The sequence below is a fragment of the Ostrinia furnacalis genome, unplaced genomic scaffold (genome assembly GCF_004193835.3).
Source record: "Ostrinia furnacalis isolate ACB-3 unplaced genomic scaffold, ASM419383v2 OfSCF7182, whole genome shotgun sequence".
Classification (NCBI taxonomy): Eukaryota; Metazoa; Arthropoda; class Insecta; order Lepidoptera; family Crambidae; genus Ostrinia; species Ostrinia furnacalis.
Genome location: NW_021137421.1, coordinates 1,412,343 through 1,439,027, shown reverse-complemented (window position 1 = coordinate 1,439,027; position 26,685 = coordinate 1,412,343). Strand labels below are relative to the sequence as shown.

The 26,685-nt window shown below is 41.1% G+C and overlaps 1 protein-coding gene across 6 annotated transcripts in view; it reads right to left on the bottom strand.

Moving 5' to 3' along the window:
* Nucleotides 1–7,944: 7,944 nt before the first annotated feature.
* NetA (Netrin-A) overlaps nt 7,945–26,685 on the bottom strand; it is a 260,352-nt gene continuing 241,611 nt past the window's right edge. The window contains exons 3-7 of one of the 6 annotated variants that reach the window (XM_028319402.1): nt 24,329–24,478; nt 23,650–23,712; nt 16,497–16,571; nt 14,777–14,960; nt 7,945–11,510 (exon numbers count right to left, since the gene is read on the bottom strand). In XM_028319402.1, coding sequence (XP_028175203.1) covers nt 11,360–11,510; nt 14,777–14,960; nt 16,497–16,571; nt 23,650–23,712; nt 24,329–24,478 — 623 coding nt within the window. In that variant the 3' untranslated portion in view covers nt 7,945–11,359. Of the gene's footprint in view, nt 11,511–14,776; nt 14,961–16,496; nt 16,572–18,901; nt 19,156–19,768; nt 19,844–23,642; nt 23,713–24,328; nt 24,479–26,685 lie in introns of those variants that run through there. The other 5 variants (XM_028319408.1, XM_028319403.1, XM_028319406.1 and 2 more) reach the window with 5 other exon arrangements.

Here is a 26,685-nt window from a genome sequence, read left to right as displayed (position 1 = left end):
GAGGAAATCCGTAAACGAACTAAAGTCGCCGACATAGCCCGACGGATTAGCAAGCTGAAGTGGCAATGGGCAGGGCACATAGTACGCAGAACTGACGGCCGATGGGGCAGAAAGGTTCTGGAATGGAGGCCGCGTACCGGAAAACGCAGCGTGGAACGTCCACCTACAAGGTGGACCGATGACATCGTAAAGGTAGCAAGGAAGCGCTGGACGCAGGCCGCTACCAATCGATCAACGTGGAAAGCATTAGGGGAGGCCTATGTTCAGCAGTGGACGTCCTATGGCTGAAATGATGATGATGATGATGAACTGTGTTTCAACAACAACTACCTACTTACGAGTGCTACCTCTACCTCTCTGTGATTTTAAACCAAAAATGCATTCTTCTCAGCTAACCGTTGCCTGAATTCTATCACTTAAGGTATCCAAAAGGGTCCCAAAAACCTATAATAGACAATACTTGAGTGGCAGAGTGACACATGAACCAATCACAGAGCTCTAATCATAACGCTGTGCGTCCGACTTCGCATAGCGTTGCTGCTTCACATAATAATATAGCAAGAATTGTTTTGTGAATACGGATGTTAAAATGGATCTTCATTGTTTCCAATATTTTGTGAAAGTACAAGTGAAACAACAGTCAGTTCCGTAAGCACTATATTATGTTCTACTATTGCTATAATAATATTTATGTGGCTCGCTACAATGGCGGCGAACACTCCCGCGACAAGTGCCCGATCACGATGCGCTTGCGATTGTTCTGTGCCTTAAGGCCGCCCGAACACGCACGACTTTTAAAAGTTATTACAGAGCGAAGCTCAAAGCGATCAAATCAATACAAAGTCAAGCATGAATTGAAGTCGAGATTTCGGTAATAAGTCGTCAGACTAATCAGTATTTAAATGCATAAATGCCTAAGCTACCTATAAGTTTCATAAAAAATAAAATGGTTTGTCAAATTTTGCCATTTTAATATTTACCCGACTGCGCCAGAAGGAGGGTTATGTTTTAATAGACAGATTGGTGGCTTTTGGAGCTTCCATGTAAGTAGAAGTATACAAAACTTCAAACTGTTCCCAGAATTCCCGTCTAAGTAGTAACAAGTAAGTACATGCTGCAACGGCGATACAAATCCGCTAACACTCGATCGTAACAAGTGCCCGATCACGACGTATGTACTCGTACAATTGTGCGATTGTTCTGTTCCATAAGGCCGCCTGAACACGAGGGATTTAATTAGAATTCTTTTATATCTGCTTTTTGATATAGCGTACGTACGTTACCTTATTGTCCTATGACGATTCCCAAAATTATCTGAATATCGACTTGATATTAGTTTGACTACCTGTGTCAAATCGATTGTCAAATGTAGGTAGGTAAGTACCATGATCATGAAATCATGAAAATGTAGTGGAATTTAGATTGTATAAAAAGTAGAATTGCAATGAACCGTATTTTCACATTTCGTCAAAATAAATCCACTATAGTCGCAAGTCTGCGTTAGGCCTATCCATCGCGGGTCATATTTAACATCGGCAACAATAGCCTGTAATAAACTCTCTGTGTGTGCGCGTACGCACATTTTAATCACAAGCAAACGTTGCCCAAGATGACCGTTACACGTGGGCGCTATCAGCTATGATGAGGGAATAAGACTTCGATTGTATCGGGAAGATGGAGTGTTGGGAGTTCGTAAGTAAATAAAAAACAGACGGTATGAATTACCGTTATTTCCTTAGGTTACGACATTAATGAAGAAAGCGTAGAGATAGATAAAAGGCTCATCTAATATCCCTTGAGAGGATCTCATCTTTTTGAAATAAAATTTGGACTTGCCTAAATTGGCTTGGTTTTATCTTTCAATTCAAAATCAAATCTAGGCAAATGGAAAAAGTTTGAAAGCCAAAGTCAAGGGTCCCGTGGGTATGGCGGCCTACGACAGGACACATCGAACGTGCTGGGCAAAACAAATTGCATTTTTCCAAGATGGACGCTGCTGCGGTCATTCAATTGAAGATTGTAGGAACGTTCGATTAAAATGCAACTGTTTTAATTTGCATGCTTTATAAGCTGGTTTGAAAATTATGATGACCAAATAAAAGATGCTTAGGTTATAATTTATATTGGTTATCCCAACTAATATTATAAATGCGAAAGTAACTGTCTGTCTGTCTGTCTGTCTGTCTGTCTGTCTGTCTGTCTGTCTGTCTGTCTGTCTGTCTGTCTGTTACGCTTTCCCGCTTAAACCTCGCAACCGATTTTGATGAAATTTGGCATAGAGATAGTTTGAGTCCCGGGAAAGAACATAGGATAGTTTTTATCCCGGTTTTTGAAACAGGGACGCGCGCGATAAAGTTTTGCTGTGACAGACAAATTTCCACGCGGGCGAAGCCGCGGGCGGAAAGCTAGTAATGTAATACAATTATTCGCCTGATACACGTTTCAAGCGAATAGCACCAACCGTATTCGCAATATTTATNTTATTATTACTGACGGGATTGCTACCATGTACCTTAATTTTGAGATTCCGATATTTCGGCACTGTTGCATGGTACATGGAGCACATGGTAGCAATGTTCGTACTAATGCTTCAGTCGCCTTTTACAACGTCCATGGGTGGTCTTTTCTACTCGGAACCACGTGGCTTTACTTCACTATTATGCTATTTAGCACAAACTCCATAATGTCTCTACAACACATAAGAGATGTCCTCACAGCATCCTGGATGATAAATCGTTATTACCCACCTAATTACNACAGAGCAAAATTTTATCACGAAACAGGATCCAAACAAGAGGTCCGCAGAACAATTAATATTAAAAAAAGTTCAAACAATATAACTATAATTTATGTATTAAGTTACTGTCAAAAGACCAAAGTTTAGCATACAAAAGCTTTCATACTGATATCATGCTTGGTTATTTTTAAATAAATTGTTAAAGTCGTAAGAGCCTTAATATACCGAAGTAGGGGGCACTTACATACAATAACGTAAAAAAATCACGTAAAAATCTCGTCAACTTCTCTAGTTAACTAAAAAAAATAGGGTCTATGCCTCTATCGGTGGAAACTACCACCACTCAATAGATTAGTGGTCGGCTACACTGGTACAGTCGGGACTGAACCAGCGACCTTTGGAAAGCCGATTCCTTATAACCTAATGGATAATGAAAATATAATGGAATTGGAATATTTATCTTATTTTTATGCAAAATAAGGCTGGTATTTAGACGCAATCGCATCTGGTGTTAAGTGAGATGCAGTCTAGGATGGTACTAAATCTGCCCTGTAAGTGCCTATTCGCTCTCGCCTTGAGAAGGCCCGAATTATAGTGTTCAGGAAAGACAGCATCAGGCAGCGAATTCCAGTCCCTAGCTGTTCACATCATCTTATTGATCTATGTAATTTATAAACGTAATAAAGCAATTCTAAAAAATGATTTTTTACCTATTTCTGTTATAAGTTCCTTGACTGCTGTCAGGAGTTCCTATCCTAATATTTATTTACTTTTAGTATATTTACTTCTTCAAACATAAATAACCCTCCTTCTGGCGCAGTCGGGTAAATATATCCATCATTTTGCCTGGGAGGAGTCCTCGCCAGTCCCATGGATCATTGGCGCGGCGCCTTTGACCGGTTTGCGCAGTCATGGTGTTTTGACAGCGATGGTGGGTAGGTAATGGAGTATAGAGAGGCGGAAGAGTTTGCTAGGTACGGTTTTTTAAGAATTTGGTTATAATAGACAGATAGATATTGCACACTATAGAAATATAAATAAAATTGACACAGAAAACATTTATAACACCAAGTAATAAAAGAAAACTATTGTCAAAATCTTACAATTATTATAAAATATTACAGAAGTTGGGTAAAGTTTATATGTGTGTTTCAACAACAACTTACTATCTCTACCTCTGTGATTTTAAGCGAAAAATGGATTCTTCTTAGCTAACCGTTGCCTGAATAACTAAGTAAGTTCGTTCGTTTCAGGCGAAAGACGTCCTCTGCTGGACAAAGGTCTCCCTCAACGATTTTCACATAGACCGGTCCTGTGCCGCTCGTATCCAGGCAATTTCCGCGACCTTCACCAGATCGTCGGTCCTGCCCACTAAGTAAGTAATTACCGCAGTTTTAAAGATCTTCATTGTTACTAATAATTTGTGAAAGTACAAGTGAAACAACAGTCATAGTCCAGTCAATGAATACTTTAACGACGGTGTAGAGAGAAATCCGTGGAACACAATTTCTGACCTCGGGACTTTATTTAGACTAGTTAGGAGGTGAACATAACAAAAGTCCCCGCCCTTAGCCCTTAAGCCGGCGGGGAGAGGGGGGTTTAAAAGTACCACTTTTCGGTTTTTTGCTTAATCCTCGGAAACTATGCGTCCTAGTGACATGACTACTATGAACTAAAAAAAGCTTATTCAATTTGCTACAGGCACAAAATATAACAGAAGACAANATTGAATAAGCTTTTTTTGGTTCATAGTAGTTATGTCACTAGGACGCATAGTTTCCGAGGATTAAGCGAAAAACCGAAAAGTGGTACCTTTAAACCCCCCTCTCTCCGGCGGCCCAAGGGCTAAGGGCGGGGACTTTTGCTATGTTCATCTCCTAACTAGTCTAAATAAAGTCCCGAAGTCAAAAATTGTGTTCCACGGATTTCCATCTATAATGCTTTATTGACTGGACTATCAGTTCCGTAAGCACTATTTAAGTTCTACTATTGCTATAATAATATTTATGTGGCCCGCTACAATGGCGGCGAACACTCCCGCGACAAGTGCCCGATCACGATGCGCTTGCGATTGTTCTGTGCCTTAAGGCCGCCCGAACACGCACGACTTTTAAAAGTTATTGCAGAGCGAAGCTCAAAGCGATCAAATCAATACAAAGTCTAGCATGGATTGAACTGTTTCATTGATTGATTTTCAATATTGACAATGACTGAGATGGAATCGAGATTTAGGTAAAAAGTCGTCGGACTAATCAGTATTTAAATGCATTGGTCCGTAAAATTTTGCCTTTTTAATATTTACCCGACTGCGCCAGAATGAGGGTTATGTTTTAATAGACAGATTGGTGGCTTTTGGAGCTTCCATGTAAGTAGAAGTATACGAAAGTTCAACTGTTCCTAGAATTCCCGTCTATGTAGTAAGTGCACGCTGCAACGGCGATACAAATCCGCTAACTCTAACTCGATCGTAACAAGTGCCCGATCACGACGTACTATTGTGCGATTGTTCTGTTCCCTAAGGCCGACTGAACGCCCTACGTGGTTTTTGTATTTCTTTTACGTCTACTTTTGGACATTATCGTACCATAAATACCCATGACGATTTCCAAAATCAGCTGAATACGAAATAGAATTGGGTTCAAGTGTTTTTACTTGCAATTTAGTAAAGTGGTCAATTAATACGTAGGTACCATGATGCCATTACCCAGAAGGTACCCAATACGTAGAACGAAATGTAGAATGAATTGTAAAGAAAGTAGCGTTGCACTTGCAAGTGCATTCTACTCTAATTTTGTCGCGTTTCCGGCGCCGAATCCACTCTAGTCGCAAGTCCGCGTCAGGCCTATCCATCGCGGGTCATATTTAACATCAACAATAGCCTGTAATAAACTTTCTGTGTGTGCGCGTACGCACATTTTAATCACAAGCAAACGTTGCCCAAGATGACCGTTACACGTGGGCGCTATCAGCTATGATGAGGGAATAAGACTTCGATTGTATCGGGAAGATGGAGTGTTGGGAGTTCGTAAGTAAATAAAAAACAGACGGTATGAATTACCGTTATTTCCTTAGGTTACGACATTAATGAAGAAAGCGTAGAGATAGATAAAAGGCTCATCTAATATCCCTTGAGAGGATCCCTTCTTTTTTGCAAAATGAGATTTGTATTATTAGCGCGATAGCGTTGCTAATTAAGAAGGCTAGGTAGGTAGGTACATCTTTATTACTGTCGCCAAACGAGTCTATTTCATTGTGAAAATTGTAACAGGTTTAGTAATGGAATGAGGTACACATAGTTACATAAAACCTACGTACCTACTTGCCACAAAGTTTTTGATAAAAAATTGTAAACAATTTAAAATAAAATTTGGACTTGCCTAAATTGGCTTGGTTTTATCTTTCAATTCAAAATCAAATCTAGGCAAATGGAAAAAGTTTGAAAGCCAAAAGCAAGGGTCCCGTGGGTATGGCGGCCTACGACAGGACACATCGACACGTGCTGGGCAAAACAAATTGCATTTTTCCAAGATGGACGCTGCTGCGGCCATGGAGTTGCAGATCATAGGAACGTAAACGCAACTGAAAGATTTTGCGTGCTAAATTGAAAATTTTAAAATTATTATAATTTGGAAACATGGGATTCTAAGAGGTTATAATTTATAAGGGTTATAATGTAATACAATTATTCGCCTGATTTCACAATATTTAAAAGAGAATCGCAATATAAAAATAAAAGTAGGTAGTTAAAAGGTACTTACAAGTCTGCTTTCTGCTCTCAATATTACACCAACTCACTTTTAACATATTGTCTTACACACCCATAACATAACACTGCTCTACACTTGATAATAATTAATCATAGGTAGGTAATAACCTAAATCACACTGATAAATGCGTTTTTGGATCAATTAATAAAATTGAGCAACACAAACGCTCACTGTGAAGTCTTGATGCAAACTAAATTTCTATCATAGAGTAGGGTAACTTGACATTTGACTTAAAAAATCTACCCTCTTTTATCGTCATTTTTTTTTTGTTTTTAAACCTCCGGTCTGGGAGCCACTGGGAGGTTTGTTTCTGCCAATATTTGGGTACTTTTGAATGTCAAAATAGAATTGTCAAAATATTGATCGATCGATTTTATTTTAGTTAGATTTTTTATTAATTTTAATTAAAAATTGTAACTTGTGTTTATTTGATCTCTTATAACTGAATAGATACAGAGGAATAATTTAAATTGCCACTATTTCTACTTTTCTTTTTTTCTATCCAAGGTGTGTGTAAATTTTAGTGACCCTAAGTTGCCTTTGGGAAATCATCTTTGCGGTCGGCACATTTGTTTTATTGGTTTTGGGATAAAGTCGGACCCTTAACGTGTCTGCCCTTGTGTTAACAAGTTCATTTTGTTTTACAAACTCGTAATGAAGTCATGCTTTTATTTAGCGTTTATACCTGAAAATTGATAATTTACATTTTTCAAGGGCTAGTGAACAAACTTTTTATGGCATGTATAAATTGAAATGGGTGGTTCAATAAAGAAACCCAAGATAAACATAAAGCTTGCAATTGGGAAAAAATAAGTTTGATTCGCGTAAAGTCTATGACTTATAATTTTTGGGTGTATATACATTTCGCTTTTTTATGTCTTTTTAAACATTCAATCAATACATTTTAGAATAAAAATTAGGGGATCAAAACACATATCTGTATATTAATGTAGTTTTATTTTAAATAAATATAACCAATAACATTTATTACATCACAGGAGCAGGGTATCATAAAAACACAATTCAAGTTCATAGCGAATACTCTACCAACGCACTTTGCTACGACCATAGACAATAACATAATTGTTAGTATGTTGTTGACAATATTTTATTTATAATCTTAATTTTTTTATTTATTATTTAGACTTAAACCTGTTTTTATTAACTGAAAAATGTTGAATTATCTTTAATGTCAAAAGTCAAGTCAATTGAGTTGCCAAATAATTTGTGTTCTGTTTTTTCTCGGTATTTTTTATTGTTAAGAGCAAAATAGTTATGATGGACAGTTTGTGAAGATTTTATTTTATTTTAAATTAAATTTGCCTATGGTTCATAGGAAAATGATGCCTCAATTGACATTTGACGAATCCCTTAAGTTACACATATAAAAATTATACACTACAAAATATATTTAGATAAATTAATACTTATTTTGTAAGAACAAGTACAGTTCGCAGTCGCTACTGTTTGTTAATAATTGTATTAATGATCTTTTACAGGAAGCATTTAGGCCATTTTTGTGCGTTAATAACTTATGTGTCATTAAATCAACGAATGATTATTATAATAAATAAGAAAGATATTTTTAAGCGATTAATATTCTGAAAAATAAATTATTTGATGTTTTAAAAATTGTCCCAAATGGTTCTAATAGCAAAAAAATATTCGAAAATTATTCTTCTGATGAAATAAAAAAAGGTAAATCTGTGTTGTTTACCTGGCCTATAATTATTTCAGCCCACTTCTGTTAAATTGTTATTGAAACATAAAAGTTATTACGTCGTTATGTATTGTATTATTATGGTTTGAACAAACATACAATATTCACATAATCGGTAAAAATACAAACTGACTATCACTATACGATCTGATATATTTTGTTTGAAATATTTCTTGTGCACTCTCAAAATTGTATTTTTTTTCTCTCTTTTCTTGGTAAGTACATTAATTGAACCGTTCTTTATACATTTAACGATTTATTAACTGATTTTTTTTACTGATAAGTGCACAAAAAATATTTCATTATACTAAGATATTACGAAACCTAAAGATATGCATAACTAGAAACAGGTTAATAGATCAATTCTACAACTAAATACACTTTTTACAATCCGTATTACGATCAAGCGAATCCTAAGTCATTTAAATAGGTATTTTTATCTTTATGAATTATATTTATCTTCCGTTTTAAAAAGTGTCACAACATATGTTTTGGTTTCGTTTTTATAATATTATAATGTATACTTTTAACGTGAAAATATGCATAATTTGCAACAATGTTATCTTTATAGGAATTTAAGTGGAAAATGTTCACACCTCATCAATTATTATTTTAATATTACATTGAAACAGCAATAAATAAAAGTATTATCGATAAATACCGTTCACGACACGACGCACCGTAATATAGCGTCATTTTTGTCCGGTGATTGCGGACAAACGCCACTAAATTGTCGAAGCGTGTATCAGTTTGATATAGCACTCCGCGCATAACTGTACCCACGAGATTGATACTGACAAGTCAATTGCCAATGATTACACCTCCGGCATCGCTGTGCACATTTTTAAAACGAAAGAACACTTATAAATAACATTTAACTTAGTAAAGCTAATAATACTGTACACACCCCACATTTAGGCAACGCACTCCCCCCAAACACATCTCCCAACAAAATATGCGGATAGAAAAGAATTAAGTACCTTAGTCTGTACAGTTACGAAATGGTACTTTGGCAAGACTCACTTACAAAATAAACATGAAAAACAGACAGTACAAAGTTAATTCCAACGGCAGTTAGCGTAAAAAGTAAAAAATCTAACACTATCCACTATGTAAATTAATATGCAACCCTTACCAGTTTAATTATTAAGTTTACTTAATAAATGAGGTACGTTAAACCATTGTGACTATGTTTTGTGGATCTACGCGATATGACCTAGATCTAAATTGTACAATCACCGACAGAACACTTACCGGCTGTCAAAACAACTGTTGACGTTTGACGCGTGTCAAAATTGTCGTCCGTTGTACAAAAACAAGTATTAACATGCGCATTTTTCGATATAAAGTAACAAATATACAAAAATGCAAGAAATGGAACGAAACTCGTCGATCTACAATTAATTAGTCTATATAAATAAATAATTATTAATGTACATTTGTAACGAAATCCTAGGAAGGAAGTTAAAGAAATTATTATAAGCTGTTTGTTTTTTTGGTATAAAACTGACGATTAAAAAATGTTTGTCGGATGAAAAAGCTAGTTTTACCTAATCGAGACTAGTTAAAATTATTGAGATATCAGACAGCACGTTTGTTGGCAGTTACATTAGCACGGAACAAAGACGGAATATGGCCGAATTTTGTAGCTTGTCCCTTGGACTATACTCAGAACTGTACTTCAAGTCAATAATTTTACATGATTTTATTGTTAATTGGACAAAACTTCAATTCTATGTAAAATTACTGTCTAGAATTAACTCCAAGTTGAGGGATAATAAAAGAGTTGCCAACGTTTCAGTGGTGTATTTACAGGGTAAACTTTGATTCATAATACTTTAGTGAAAGAGTTTCAAATAATACAAAGGGATTAACCCTTATGTGTGCTGATAAATCCCCGCTAAGGGTAAGTCCAATCCTTACTTCTAAAAATGTTTCAGATTTCAAAGCGAATTCGAACATAATACGATCGTAGGGTACAGACTGAGTCAAAGCAAATGCTTTTGTGATTAATATTAAATACTTATTATCATTTAATCTCATAAACAACAATTCAGATCAAAACCACATGGAAACACACCACCGTCACGTCAACTCTCTCGCGCGCGGATTTTTTAATCGTCGGAAGTCGCCTGTGGCTTGCCGTGGTCATCTGCAGTTACTTTTCAGTTAGCGGCGGTTATTCTGCTTCTAGCGGCAGTTACTTTACTGCTACCAGCAGACACTCTGCCACTAGCGCCAGGCCACCTGCTTCTAGCGGTAGAAACTCTATGACCAAATGGTAAAAACTCTGCAACTAGCAACAAAGACTGAAACTAGCGGCAGTTGATTTACGGCTAGCAGAAGACACGCTAGTGGCAGATAGCCTATGGCATCTAGTTACAGTTATTTTACAGTTAGCAGCTGACACTCTGCGACTTGCAGCAGACTCCCTGCCATTAGCAGCTATTATTTTACGGAGCAAACACTCTACTACTAGCGACAGCAAAAGAAGCTTTGTAACTAGCGGCAGTTACTTTGCCGCTAGTGGCAGCTACTTTGCTGCTAGTGGCAGTTGCCTTCTGGTAGTAGCGGTTACTCTGCTGCTAGCAGTAGTTACTTTGCCGCTAGTGGCAGCTACTTTGCTGCTAGTGGCAGTTGCCTTCTGGTAGTAGCGGTTACTCTGCTGCTAGCAGTAGTTACTTTGCCGCTAGTGGCAGCTACTTTGCTGCTAGTGGCAGTTACTTTACAGCTAAAGACAGACATTTTACGGCTAGTGACAGACACTCTGAAACTAGCGACAGTTTTTTTTGAGCTAGCAGCAGTTACTTTAAGGGTAGCAGTAGACACGTTGCAACTAATAGCAGATATCTTACAGCTAGAAGAAGACATTCTACGGCTAGTAGGGGACACCGCGTTTAACGGTAGTTACCCTACAGCCACAAGACATCCTGCTAATAGCGGCAGTCACTTAACGGCTTGCAGCTGATCTCCTGCTACTAGCTGAAGTTATTCTACGATTAGCGGCAGTCGCTATAGCTAGCAAACGACCTGTAACTAGCGGCAAACAATCTGCAACTAACAGCAGTTACTCCGCCCTGCTTCTAGCGGCAGATGCCCCACAGCCAGCGGCACTTGGCTTGGCATCGTCGGCGCCTAGTGGCAGTTGATGGCGCGGCGTTGCAGGCGGCGGATGCGGCGGTGCCAGTCGTCGCGCCACTCCAGCAGCAGCGTGCGGTCGCCGACCGTCAGTCCCGGCAGCCCCGTCGCGTAGCCTTCTTTTTCCACTCCTAGGATTAGGTATGACCTGCGAGAAGATGGCATAATGTAAGTTTTCTGCTCGCTTTACTCGTGATATGGAAAATTCTTCTCTTGAGAACTTGGATTGTGTAATAATGAAATTCGGGTTTCAGCTTGGCCTAAGAAGAGGTATTTTCGTAGCTAGCAACATAAAAAGTCAAATCAAGAAAAATAAGTGACTTTCCACTTTTATTATAGTTTTTAACCCTGCAACTTCTGTATAACAAGGAGCGGATACCAACCAGTGAAGGCTGAGTAGTTGGCGGTCTTGGAATCCACAGCAAAAGACAATGCCGGAAATTGGCGTCTTTTTTTTTTCGCGCGGCCTTCGACCAAACTTTGTTTTTTGATTACAAAATAGTGTAATAAACCAAGCTTACTATGACATGTATACCTCTAAACTCAGTCTGAACTGAGTTAGAAGTTTGATGATTTTCATACTAGATTTGATTTTGCGCCCAAAGTTTTGTAAGAAATTGCAACAAAATAGTGAGATTGTATGTGTAAACAAACAATACCATCCATTAAAGGCTCCAGACATCAGTATGGAGCAGAATCAGCGCAATAAAAAAATAGCGCAATATTTTGTTGCAATTTCTTACAAAACTTGCGCACAAAAAGCAAAATCTAGTATGAAAATCATCAAACTTTTAGACTGAGATTAGAGGTATACATGCCACAGTAAGTTTGGTTTATTACACTATTTTGTAATCAAAAAACAAAGTTTGGTCGATGGCCGCGCGAAAAAAAAAAGACGCCACTTTCCATACAAAATCTGGCATTGCCATTTGATACTCTGATTTGAGGGAGTAAAAGCGGGCAGTAGCAGCGTCAATATAATACCAGTCGTGTTCCCACGCATGCAGCTACTGCTTCACGTGAAGCTGCAGCACGCTTCAGAATAGCTCCTATAGAGGAAACACTCACTTGTTGATCTTGAGCTTAGGGTACTTGCAGGCGAGGTCCCTGGCGCGCACGTAGGCGAGGCTGCCCCGGCGCGCTCATCTTGCCAAGTATGACTAGAGGAGAAGTGTGAGGTTAAGGAGACGAGCTTACTTGTTGATCTTGAGCTTAGGGCACTTGCAGGCGAGGTCCCTGGCGCGCACGTGCAGCGCGACGATGCCCCGGCACCCTAAAGTTGCCCATTATGACCAGACAGAGAAGTGGGGGTGTTAGGGAGACGGCTTACTTGTTGATCTTGAGCTTAAGGCACTTGCAGCCGCGGTCCCGAGTGCGCACGTGCTTTTACACGGCTTGCACGCTGGACAGAGAAGTACCCGGGTTAGGGAGACGGAATAACATCTGTAGACGAGGAGCTTACTTGTTGATCTTGAGCTTAGGGCACTTGCAGGCGAGGTCCCGGCCGCGCACGCGCTTTTATATTATGGCTGGAGCAGAAGTAGGGGGCTAGGGAGACAGAATAGCCAATAGCATCTATAGACGAGGATCTTACTTGTTGATCTTGAGCTTAGGGCACTTGCAGGCGAGGTCCCTGGCGCGCACGCGCAGCGCGACGATGCCCCGGCACCCTAAAGTTGCCCATTATGACCAGACAGAGAAGTGGGGGTGTTAGGGAGACGGCTTACTTGTTGATCTTGAGCTTAAGGCACTTGCAGCCGCGGTCCCGAGTGCGCACGTGCTTTTACACGGCTTGCACGCTGGACAGAGAAGTACCCGGGTTAGGGAGACGGAATAACATCTGTAGACGAGGAGCTTACTTGTTGATCTTGAGCTTAGGGCACTTGCAGGCGAGGTCCCGGGCGCGCACGCGCTTTTATATTATGGCTGGAGCAGAAGTAGGGGGCTAGGGAGACAGAATAGCCAATAGCATCTATAGACGAGGATCTTACTTGTTGATCTTGAGCTTAGGGCACTTGCAGGCGAGGTCCCTGGCGCGCACGTGCAGCGCGACGATGCCCCGGCACCCTAAAGTTGCCCATTATGACCAGACAGAGAAGTGGGGGTGTTAGGGAGACGGCTTACTTGTTGATCTTGAGCTTAAGGCACTTGCAGCCGCGGTCCCGAGTGCGCACGTGCTTTTACACGGCTTGCACGCTGGACAGAGAAGTACCCGGGTTAGGGAGACGGAATAACATCTGTAGACGAGGAGCTTACTTGTTGATCTTGAGCTTAGGGCACTTGCAGGCGAGGTCCCTGGCGCGCACGCGCTTTTATATTATGGCTGGAGCAGAAGTAGGGGGCTAGGGAGACAGAATAGCCAATAGCATCTATAGACGAGGATCTTACTTGTTGATCTTGAGCTTAGGGCACTTGCAGGCGAGGTCCCTGGCGCGCACGTGCAGCGCGACGATGCCCCGGCACCCTAAAGTTGCCCATTATGACCAGACAGAGAAGTGGGGGTGTTAGGGAGACGGCTTACTTGTTGATCTTGAGCTTAAGGCACTTGCAGCCGCGGTCCCGAGTGCGCACGTGCTTTTACACGGCTTGCACGCTGGACAGAGAAGTACCCGGGTTAGGGAGACGGAATAGCATCTATAGACGAGGACCTTACTTGTTGATCTTGAGCTTAGGGCACTTGCAGTCGAGGTCCCTGGCGCGCACGCGCTTTTATATTATGGCTGGAGCAGAAGTAGGGGGTTAGCGAGACAGAATAGCCAATAGCATCTATAGACGAGAATCTTACTTGTTGATCTTGAGCTTAGGGCACTTGCAGGCGAGGTCCCGGCCGCGCACGTGTGCTTTTATATTATGGCTGGAGCAGAAGTAGGGGGCTAAGGAGACAGAATAGCCAATAGCATCTATAGACGAGGATCTTACTTGTTGATCTTGAGCTTAGGGCACTTGCAGGCGAGGTCCCTGGCGCGCACGTGTAGCGCGACGCTGCCCCTGCACACTGATCTTGCCCATTATGGCTGGCGAAAAGTAGGGAACTAGAGAGACGAGCTTACTTGTTGATCTTGAGCTTAGGGCACTTGCAGGCAAGGTCCCAAGTGCGCACGCGCTTTTACATGGCTTGCACGCTGGACAGAGAAGTACCCGAGTTAGGGAGACGGAATAGCATCTATAGACGAGGATCCTACTTGTTGATCTTGAGCTTAGGGCACTTGCAGGCGAGGTCCCTGGCTAGTGCAAGGCTACCGGCACCCTCCCCTTGCCCATTATGACTAGAGCAGAAGTATGAGGCTAGGGAGACGAGCTTACTTGTTGATTTTGAGCTTAGCGCGCTTCCCTGGCGCGCGACGCTGCCCTTGCACCCTAAAGTTGCCCATTATGGCTAGACAAAGAAGTAGGGAGCTAGGGGGACGAGCTTACTTGTTGATCTTGAGCTTAGGGCACTTGCAGGCGAGGTCCCTGGCGCGCACGTGGAGCGCGACGCTGCCCCGGCGCAGGCGCGAGCGCGGCGCGCGCTTGTACACGGCTTGCACGCTGAGCGTCAGACGCGCCCACTCGCCGTCGCGCGCCGCCGCCTCGCGACCGACCACCTTGCCCATTATGACTGGAAGAGAAATAAGGGGTTAGAGTGTGTTTTCTTCATCACTGTCATCGTTTCAGCCTCAGAATATCCTTTTCTGAACATAGGCCAAATGATGGAGAGAGAAGTAGGGATGTTTTCTTCATCATTATTATTTTAGCCCCAGGATGTTGATTGCTGAACATAGGCCTATGATTTCCAGATTAGCAGGTTAGTAGTGGCCCGCATCCAGCGCTTAGATTAAAACATAAAGGGAAGATACGGCACTAGCGTCGCGTGCGGCAACTGTCACTTTGCGATCCGAAACTTGGAGCTTTTCGCTGTCTCGCTGACCAGATCGACCTATATAGCGCTGCAGGACCTAGTTTATTACAATGCCAGCCTGTAGTGGATAGCTTCCCTTTTAATTTTAAGAGATAAGTGTGTTTCATCATCATAATTTCAGCCTCAGGACGTCCACTGTTGAAATTGCGCATCTCCCAATGGTTTCCAGATTGGATAGTTGGAAGCGGCTTACATCTAGCGCTTTCCTGCAACCTTTATAAGGTCATCTGTCCCCTTGTGTGTGGACGTCGCAGGCTTCGATTGCCAGTCCTCCATTCCAGAACCATACTGTCAGTTCTAATTATCAGAAGCCTATGAAGGCTCACAAAACTTAGAGTAATTTACAGTCCTCTCAACTTAAGCTGAGAATTGCATTTGTGTGAGTGAACACCGATAGTGTAGAGTGGCAATAGTGTAGAGGTGCTTGCAGAATATCAGCGTCGAGGTACTCGTGCCTTGGCAATTGGCATATTATGCTGAGCGAGGACCTGTTTTTATTTATTTATTTATTTATTTAAAAGGATATGTCAAGTGTCGTTACATCGGCCCAATTGGTAGCAAGTGTTTTATAGACTTCCTTTTAATAAAACATAAATTTTATTTGTATGTGTTTTACTAACGGTACTTTTGGCGATCACTCACACAAATGCAATTCTCAGCTTAAGTTGATAGGACTGTAGTCATTGCATCATTGTAGGAAGACCCAATAGATCTTGTGGAGTAATGTTTGAAAGTTTTAATATAATTTATTTTCTTTTTGTCTGGTTAATCTGTGTATTGTGATTGTGTGATTTTTTTGTTTTTGTGCTTGCATTGGTGCACACTGGGTTGGCCATAACCTTTGTTGGGCTAGCGTCATGAGTCGCCTCCAGTGTTGTACAATATTTTAATTTCATAATTTAATTTTTATTTTCTTCTTGTTGTAATTATTATGTGGTGAGATAGTGGCGCCCTCTTTGTCAATGTCTTTGTCAATGTTTTGTTTAGTGTTATTTTTTAATTTAAATGTTGGTTGGAGAAGAGGCACCCGCTGAAAACCAGCGTCGGGGCACGCGTGCATGCACGCGTGGCTCGATTAATGCTGAGCGGGCGCCTTTTTGACACAAAATATGCGTGTATAGTTTTAAGTTCCTTTGTTCTATTTTTTTCTCTTTGTGTCAAATAAAGTTTTTCTTATCTTATCTTATCTTGTCTTATCTTATCTTAGTAATGAGGGTAGTGGGTAGGTATACCAACCGTAGTCTCGGCTGCAGAACTTGTTGAGGTTTAGGGTGCGTGCGCCGGCGCGGCACCGTCCGCACTGATCCGCTGCTGCAATACAAATACAGGTTAGTTCACTCTTAAGCCTACTGTCCACGTAAACCGCACGTCATANCTTACTTGTTGATCTTGAGCTTAGGGCACTTGCAGGCGAGGTCCCTGGCGCGCACGTGCAGCGCGACGATGCCCCGGCACCCTAAAGTTGCCCATTATGACCAGACAGAGAAGTGGGGGTGTTAGGGAGACGGCTTACTTGTTGATCTTGAGCTTAAGGCACTTGCAGCCGCGGTCCCGAGTGCGCACGTGCTTTTACACGGCTTGCACGCTGGACAGAGAAGTACCCGGGTTAGGGAGACGGAATAACATCTGTAGACGAGGAGCTTACTTGTTGATCTTGAGCTTAGGGCACTTGCAGGCGAGGTCCCGGCCGCGCACGCGCTTTTATATTATGGCTGGAGCAGAAGTAGGGGGCTAGGGAGACAGAATAGCCAATAGCATCTATAGACGAGGATCTTACTTGTTGATCTTGAGCTTAGGGCACTTGCAGGCGAGGTCCCTGGCGCTCAGGCGCGAGCGCGGCGCACGCTTTTACACGGCTTGCACGGTCACCTTGCCAATTATGTCTGGACTGAGAAGTAGAGGGCTAGAGAAACGGAATAACATCTATAGACAGGGAGCTTACTTGTTGATCTTGAGCTTAGGGCATTATGGCTAGAGGAAGAAGTAGAGAGCTAGGGAGAGGGAATTGCACTTATAAACGAGGATCTTACTTGTTGATCTTGAGCTTAGGGCACTTGCAGGCGAGGTCCCTGGCGCACACGTGCAGCGCAAGGCTACCCCGGCGCGCTCATCTTACCAACTATGACTAGAGGAGAAGTATGAGGCTAGGGAGACGAGCTTACTTGTTGATCTTGAGCTTAGGGCACTTGCAGGCGAGGTCCCGGCCGCGCACGCGCTTTTATATTATGGCTGGAGCAGAAGTAGGGGGCTAGGGAGACAGAATAGCCAATAGCATCTATAGACGAGGATCTTACTTGTTGATCTTGAGCTTAGGGCACTTGCAGGCAAGGTCCCAAGTGCGCACGCGCTTTTACATGGCTTGCACGCTGGACAGAGAAGTACCCGAGTTAGGGAGACGGAATAGCATCTATAGACGAGGATCTTACTTGTTGATCTTGAGCTTAGGGCACTTGCAGGCGAGGTCCCTGGCTAGTGCAAGGCTGCTCCGGCACCCTCCCCTTGCCCATTATGACTAGAGCAGAAGTATGAGGCTAGGGAGACGAGCTTACTTGTTGATTTTGAGCTTAGCGCGCTTCCCTGGTGCGCGACGCTGCCCTTGCACCCTAAAGTTGCCCATTAATGGCTAGACAAAGAAGTAGGGAGCTAGGGGGACGAGCTTACTTGTTGATCTTGAGCTTAGGGCACTTGCAGGCGAGGTCCCGAGTGCGCACGTGCTCTTACACGGCTTGCACGCTGGACAGAGAAGTACCCGGGTTAGGGAGACGAAATAGCATCTATAGACGAGGATCTTACTTGTTGATCTTGAGCTTAGGGCACTTGCAGGCGAGGTCCCAGCCGCGCACGTGTGCTTTTATATTATGGCTGGAGCAGAAGTAGGGGGCTAAGGAGACAGAATAGCCAATAGCATCTATAGACGAGGAACTTACTTGTTGATCTTGAGCTTAGGGCACTTGCAGGCGAGGTCCCTGGCGCGCACGTGCAGCGCGACGATGCCCCGGCACCCTAAAGTTGCCCATTATGACCAGACAGAGAAGTGGGGGTGTTAGGGAGACGGCTTACTTGTTGATCTTGAGCTTAAGGCACTTGCAGGCGAGGTCCCGAGTGCGCACGTGCTTTTACACGGCTTGCACGCTGGACAGAGAAGTACCCGGGTTAGGGAGACGAAATAGCATCTATAGACGAGGATCTTACTTGTTGATCTTGAGCTTAGGGCACTTGCAGGCGAGGTCCCTGGCGCGCACGTGCAGCGCGAGCGCGATGCTGCCCTTGCATGCTCACCTCGCTCATTATGGCTGGAGGAGAACCAGGGAGACGGAAAAGCATCTATAGACGAGGAACTTACTTGTTGATCTTGAGCTTAGGGCACTTGCAGGTGAGGTCCTGTGCGCGTACAAGCGTTCTCCACGCTCACTTTACCCAGACAGACAGAGAAGTAGGAAGTTAGGGAGACGGCTTACTTGTTGATCTTGAGCTTAAGGCACTTGCAGGCGAGGTCCCTGGCTCACTTGTACACGTTCTGCAAGCTCACCTTGCTCATTATAACTAGAGGAGATGTAGGGGTTAGGGAAACGAGCTTACTTGTTGATCTTGAGCTTAGGGCACGTGCAGCGCAAGGCTGCCCCGGCACGCTCACCTTACCCTTTATAACTGGAGCAGAACTAGGGGGCTAGGGTAGGGAGACGAAATAGCATCTATACACGAGGATCTTACTTGTTGATCTTGAGCTTAGGGCACTTGCAGGCGAGGTCCCTGGCGCGCACGTGGAGCGCGACGCTGCCCCGGCGCAGGCGCGAGCGCGGCGCGCGCTTGTACACGGCTTGCACGCTGAGCGTCAGCCGCGCCCACTCGCCGTCGCGCGCCGCCGCCTCGCGACCGACCACCTTGCCCATTATGACTGCAGGAGAATTAGAGGGTTAGTGTGTCGTCCTCATCATTATTATCATTTGCCCATTATGGCATAGTATGATGAAGTAGGGTTATCATCATGATCATTATTTTAGCCTCAGGAATCAGGATGTTCCACTGCTGAACATGAGCCTATGATTTCCAGATTAGTTGGTTGGTAGTGGCCCGCTTCCAGCGCATAGATTAAAACGTAAACTGTCACTTTTCGACATGAAATTTGGACCCCTTCACTACGTCTCGCTCACCGGATCAACCTACGTAGCGCTGTAGGGCCTGGATTATGGCATTGCCAGCCAGTACTGTATAGCTTCCCTTTTTGTTTTAAGGGATAAGTGAGTGTTGTTTATATCATCAGCCACAGGGCGTCCACTGTTGAAATTAGGACTCTCCCAGTGTTTTCCAGATTGACTGGTCTATAGTCGCCTGAAATCAGCGTCTTAATGCAACATTTATACTATAATAGGCCATCTGTTCACCAGTGAACGTCCCATCCCAAGCTGCACATGTCAGCACGTGGCCTCAATTCCAGAACCATAATGTCCCATCGATCGTCAGTTCTTAGTACTGGTGGAGTAATGAGGGTAGTGGGTAGGTATACCAACCGTAGTCTCGGCTGCAGAACTTGTTGAGGTTTAGCGTGCGTGCGCCGGCGCGGCACCGTCCGCACTGATCCGCTGCTGCAATACGAATACAGGTAAGTTCACTCTTAAGCCTACTGTCCACGTAAACGCACGTCATACGCACGCTATTGCCAATTGACGTTTGCTTGCATCTTGCTTAAAAATAACCAAAACTGTGTCCACAGAGCGCGAGCGCGAGTTGCGTCGTCTTACGATTGTCATGCGGTGTGCATGCAGTCGTCAAGTGATTGACCGTGAACAGTGTGCCTTACCCTTCTAATTGTAATGTGTGTTAATAAAGTTATTTATTATTATTTATTATTATTATTATTCTAGGAGGGAGGAGAGAGGGCATCAATGTAAACTCTTTTGTATACCCTTGAAGGGCTGATAAAAGTTACCCAGTTTCAAGTAAGGTCGGCTTTATTTCAGCACTGGCCAAATAATTGTCCCGGAGCAGTGGCAGGGTCAAATTGTACTTGGGACATGTAAGAGCATTTTAAAAGCCTAATTAGAGTAAATGACTGTTATGACTTTTAATGAACTTTTAGTGGCTGGTACCTATTCAGGTGAAGGTTAAAGTAGCCATAGTGGAAAGAATAATACAGATTGTAGAGACGATATTTGCAAAAAAACAACTTTCGAATTAACTCAAAGCAGAGGGATTTTTAATACTACTTATTTGTGCAATAGGCACCTATCAGTTTGCAAATAATTTTATCAACTTTTAAACACCATGCTTATAAGAAAACCTTACCAATACAACCATGTTATGTCACGTTACTTTCATATTATTATTGTAGTTACAAATCAAAAGGGATCTATCAGGAAACTATTCAATGGAGTTATAACTAATAATACGAGGAAATACTAATTGTGCAAGTATTTATCTGAGTACAATTTTAATAATATTATGATCTGAGGGTTAATTTTATAAGAACGCTTTCACACGGTGGTTCAGTCACCCATGTAAAAACTCTCTACGTCATACACATAAATACATAGTAAATGAAAGAAATGAATGAGTTACCTTCCATTCAGCACTGACACGTTAAACACAAACAAATGAGTTAATGAAACGATGAGAACAAGCTTAAAATAATGTTAACCCTTAAATTGGCACTCATTGAACCCTTGCTTCAAAAATGGTCAAATTTGGGATTTAGGTATTGTTTTGATAGATTAAGAAAAAAATATTTACTTTTTGAAAAAAAATTAATTAGTATAGAAGTTATGACATGTCACTCAAAACGGACATTGCCAATTATTTAGCATTACAATCATGTCACTTAGGGCGGACATTGCCAGTGTAGAAAAACAAACGTAAAACAACTTTTCTTAATAACAATACAGGAATCCCTGATAATCATCCTCTGGCTAATCCAGCGCCTTTTGCAATCCATCTGGACTATTTACTGTTGATTTTACATAAATTTATCAAAAAATACCCTGACATACAAAAACAGAAAGTGACTGCCTGATTTATCAACATAAATCCCAAACCGGTGGGTACAAAGACACAAAGTTTGGCATGTAGCTTCCTTATTAGGGTCTAGGGGTGTTATCAGAAAGGATTTTTCCAAAATTATCCCCTAAGGGGGTGAAATGGGGGTCCAAAGTTTGTAGGGCGAAACAAAATTAGTTACACTATTTAATTCGAAACTTTACAGGATACATTCCTATCGATAAATGAATAAACACGTGTTTCAGGTTATTTCAGAATTCAACCCCTAAAAGGGGGAAATTGGGTAAAAATGTCTAAAAATCAACATGAGTATTTATTACTGATACATGGCATTGTCCGTTTTAAATGACATAACATTTGTAACCTTGAAATGAATGGAAAAAAATCGATATTTTTTTACAGTTTGGCAATAACCGTCAGTTTTATTCGTTAATATTCTAAAATCAATCAATAAAGCACAAGAACAAGTGTAATACCTACAGTATTGCCACATTTATCAAGAGTGAAAACTTGACATTGCTATTGCATTTATTCAACTGTCTTTATTTTAAAAAATCGCGGCTTTTTATTGAACTACAGCCCAGTGTTTCACATAAAATATCATGCTTTTTATAAAATATCCCTTGAAAGTCGATAAATTGCTATAATTTAGATTCTGTAAGCAATTATTTGACATGTCCTTTAAAACGGACAAAAACAATTTAAGGGTTAAATATGAACAGTATCACAACAATCAACGAGCATGCATTAGTCTCTAACTAAAGGACCCTAAGACTCTAATGATTAATCTATCAATTTAAAATTAGTGTATCTCAATTGATGCAGTAAAAAATGAAGTTTTTTGAGACTGCGCGGTCTTTTCGGGAATTAAAATCGAGAAAAGTAAAAAAACTTTGTTTTTTTTTTCAGCGGTTTTCGCCTCTAGCCTAGTTAATAATGTTCCTTAATCGAGCTACACCATATTAACTACTACTACTGATAGATAAATAAATCACTATTTGAAACTGGAAGGAAATAGTCCTGTTTATACAGGGCGTTGTTATACAAAACCACACCCTGAATTAAACTGATTTTGGTTCCCGAAAAGCTGTTGACAGATACACTGAATTTAAGTTATACAGTAAGGAGTTAGTAATTAATGAGAAGTATAGATAGGCGTCTTCTTGCCAAAAAAGTAACTATCGAATTAGAAATTAATGTAGGTACTAATTCAAAACAATTACTTCTGAATTTATAGTTTATCTCCAGATTTCTGTAACCTGTGTCAGGAGAGATATTTTTACCCTTCTATACTATCTATCAAACTAATATTACATAAAATAACTTTATTCATGAAACCTGATAAAATCAAGAAAATAAAATAATGTAGTCTGCTTTATGATGACAATATTGTTGTCAACAAACTGTTAAATAATTCATGGCAGTGTTTAATCAGCATAGACCGATGTCCATTGTTAAAATAAACGAAACCGTTAATATGAAACAGAATACAGTATTTTAATATCAAAGTGCAAATTAATAAAAATAAACAAGAGTGTCTGTACGAATTTATGTAAATCATGTAGGGTGACCAATTAATATAGATTTGTGACAACTTATCAGGACAACTCAAAAAAATTCAGTCCCCTTAGGGTTTAGTTTAAAGGTGTTATTTTTGAGTCGTCTTGAAGACAAGAGTGTCACAGAAATTGAAGTACTTATAATATTATGTTTATTAAAGTAAATACAAAAAGTAGGTACATACACTCTTTTCAACAGCACTCGATCGCAATATTTTGAAGTAAATGCAATAATTTTATATGTCGTTATAAATTTTGCAGGACTGCTGGCTGCCATTATTTTACGAAACTAGTTTTATTCCTCAGAATTTATTGCTCGAAGATTAGTAGTAGTTTCGCACGATTTTCCTTCGCACGAATGTGCGAAACGTCCCCTTTCAATAATAGTTTTTTTAGTAGGCGTTTCGCCCGGATGTATTAAAAGTATTAAAATCTCGTGCGAATCGACTCTTTTTTGAACTAGTAGTATGCGATTACTAGTTCTCAAAGGGGTCGATTTGCACCCGTTTTTAATACTTTTGATAAATCCGGGCGAAACGCCTACTAAAAAAATTATTATTGAAAGGGGACGTTTCGCACATTTTGCATATTGGTGCTTAGGAAAATCGTGCGAAACTACTACGAACCCGAAGAATTTTAAGTTTCTGAGTAGGTACTTGAGTTACTCATTACAAATAAATGATCATAGATATCCATAATCGAATCGAGAAGATTGCGATCAAAATTTAGACAGCAGTTACAGCAGTACAGCAGTAATCAAAGGACAATGTTCAGTCAATCGAGTGCGGCGGTGCGGTGGCGTGAGGCGAGAGTGCAATGAATGTCCACTTACTACTTACCGCGGCCCGGCTCGCCGTCCACCGCCTCCATCGCTTGCACCGCGGTCACCACGCGTGGGATGCCTGCCCAGAGACAACAGTTAAGTATTATTGAGATAATCTAAAGAAACACATTATGTTAAGCTTGCAGAGGGCTGCGCACTCACTGCGAAGTTTTAGATGATGACAAAAAATACCTTTGCAAAGAATAGTCTGTTACGAGCAGATTTTACATTTTCTTCAGATTAGATTTTTAAATTGACTCCATGGCACATCCAATGCCAGCTTTTCTCTTTAAATGCGAAGAATGAGTAGGTATCACATTTTTTTATTATATCTCCTACTACATAGCCTAATGTGTCAGCGATATTAATGGTGAAAAAACTGAGAGAAATAGGACTCAAGCGCGATGTTTAGGCTATGTTGTTACTTACAAATCGTGGCTTGTAGATCTTAATACACTCAAATTGTTACTTATTAAATAAACGTCAATCTTAAGGTACTTCTAAAGTCTTGAGTCCGTTGCTCTCAGTTTTAAAATTAATGCAGCATGGAAAGAGAGCAAATGCACTCAGGAGGATTTGATGAATGCTGCTGACAACGCCACTCTTGTGGCGGAGTTTTGTGCTGACACTGTGTAGGTTTGTTGTCGACACGAAAAGAAGAAGAAGAAGAGTTTAAAATATTTTGACAAGCTTACGTATGCAGGGCGCGATGTGGCTCCGGGACTGCTGGTAGCCCTTGGCGCAGCGGTTGCAGGTGGTGCCGGTGACGCCGTCCTTGCACGGGCACTGCCCGCTCGTCTGGTTGCACGTCTTGCCGCTCGCGCCCACCGGGTGGCAGTCACATGCTGGACAACAAGATTTAGTTAGTGACGAATAACAGCAATAGCAAAGCAAACTTACATGTATACAAGGCACGTCAAGCTTAACATTGTGGCATCTTAGGAGCACCTTTGCAAAAAAATGTAGAGTGACATAATATGCTGTTGTCTGTAGATACGTCCAACAAGTGGGTAGACAGATTTCTCAACCTAAACCCATTGAGGATTTGATTAGTTTGAGGCTTGATGATTGATATTTAGAACAGCAGAAACCTACGAGAGCAAAGTCGCATGCCTTCCGAAGGCTTGCCGATTTTGATTTGTCGTCACATCAAATTACTTCCATGGCGGAGTTCGTTAAAATATAAACGAGAATAAACTTGATAGTTAACAAAATCACCAATGCGTTTCGTTTCGAATATAGATTCATCATCCACGCCTTATTAATTTGCTCCTACAATAAATTATCTGCACAATAAACCAGTGCGCCCACGCGTGCCGATGAAAGGGATACGTCTTCATACACACCTACTCAAAACAGACCATCACTGTGATCGGTTGAGGAAATCGAGTCCGCGATCTTCGGAGTTTATTTACGATCCTGTAAATCATCTTCCCACAAAATTCGATACACAGGATTCGTTTCAATTCCTTTTCTAATCCCGACAATGGGATGGGAGAGCAACCCAATCACCGAAAACTGTCTCCAGTGGCTGACCCCGCCATTTTATGGGGGTGAAAAGTCGGACCGAACTTTGAACAGAAAATTGTGTTTCCGATTTTATGCGGTTTTGTGTTTTGTTCAGATATTTCTTTGGGGAAAGGATAAGTTATGGACATGGTTTGTTTGTGAATTTAGTTTACAGTGAAATTGGAATTATGTTCCAAACATTTAATTTTTAAATTATAATATTAACGACCAGCACAAACTATAGCATGAAAAGGGTATTTCTTCCGCAACCAATAATATACATTTTTTTTTTAATATTTTATTAGAATATCTTCACCATATTATATTCTTTTAGATTACACATAAATACCTATTCAAGATTAAGGAGTGCTTAGAAGTTTCAAAATGCACATAAAACTTCATCGATAGAAATAGCCTTGTATTCATAGTCATACGCTTTCAAATTCATATCTTCAGATATCACAACATCATATTGAAAGTGAAACCTTTTCCTCTGGGCAAGAAAACATTTCCAACAAACACTGAAGTCATGACACTCAATCCATACGTTATTTCAACACCGTATTCTCACCCTATCACGTCCGAAGGGCCCTCCTTTATTTTTCCAATACCTCCGAACATGGGCCGAAATTGCTGAGTCCGGACGAACAAACACCCCAGGGCCCCGGGGACCGATTTGTTGGGGCCCCAAGCCTAACGGGTTTATGGGAGTTCTTATGGCGGTAGCCGACGTAACGAGTGCCGGGATGGGGAAGAGGCTAGAGAGCAAGGGGGTTGATAAAACTATTATTTGTTTTCACACGTACCTATGAAGATGTTACAAAAGCAAAAGCGTATTTTTTCCTTCTTGAAGAAGTTTTTCTTTTCAAGTTGAGCAGGAGGATGTAATAATAAAATCTCTGCCTATGCAAATTGGCTTTAACTAGTAGGTACTACTATTAAAATAGTTTATGTTTAATGTTATACTAGTTTTTACATATACAAGCTACTTGTTGTTAAGTTTACATTGATTTCGACACAATATTTTTTTCTTATAAAGAAAAATATCGGGTACAAAATAACACTGAAAAAGGAAAAACTGAACTGAACCTACTTTGGACCAACTAAAAATTAATTCTTTATAAAAATATTAAACAGGTACGAAGAACATTATTAATGAAAAAAAAAATAGTCCACTATTATTAATTTCTGAGAACATTTTATTTTATCTTAAATACTATGTAAACCACAAAAATGCTGGTGGGCTATTTTTTGTCCACTATTTACTTCCTGTCTCGGGTGATCCCCCAACACGCGGTCAGCGTGGTGGTCACCCTACGTTCAACCCTGCAGCTATGGAGTTACGATGTTTCGGTCTATTCGGCCGATTCGGGCCATTTCTGCCACGGCAGCGGCCACTAACGTTTTAGGGTTAATAGTGTAATGATAGCATTCTATGTACGGTTTATAGTTAAATTTAAATTCGATGTTATGTTTGTTTAAACATTTGAATTTTCACAGTAAAAGTTCCCTTGTTATCACCGCTTTATTTGCTACACTACTT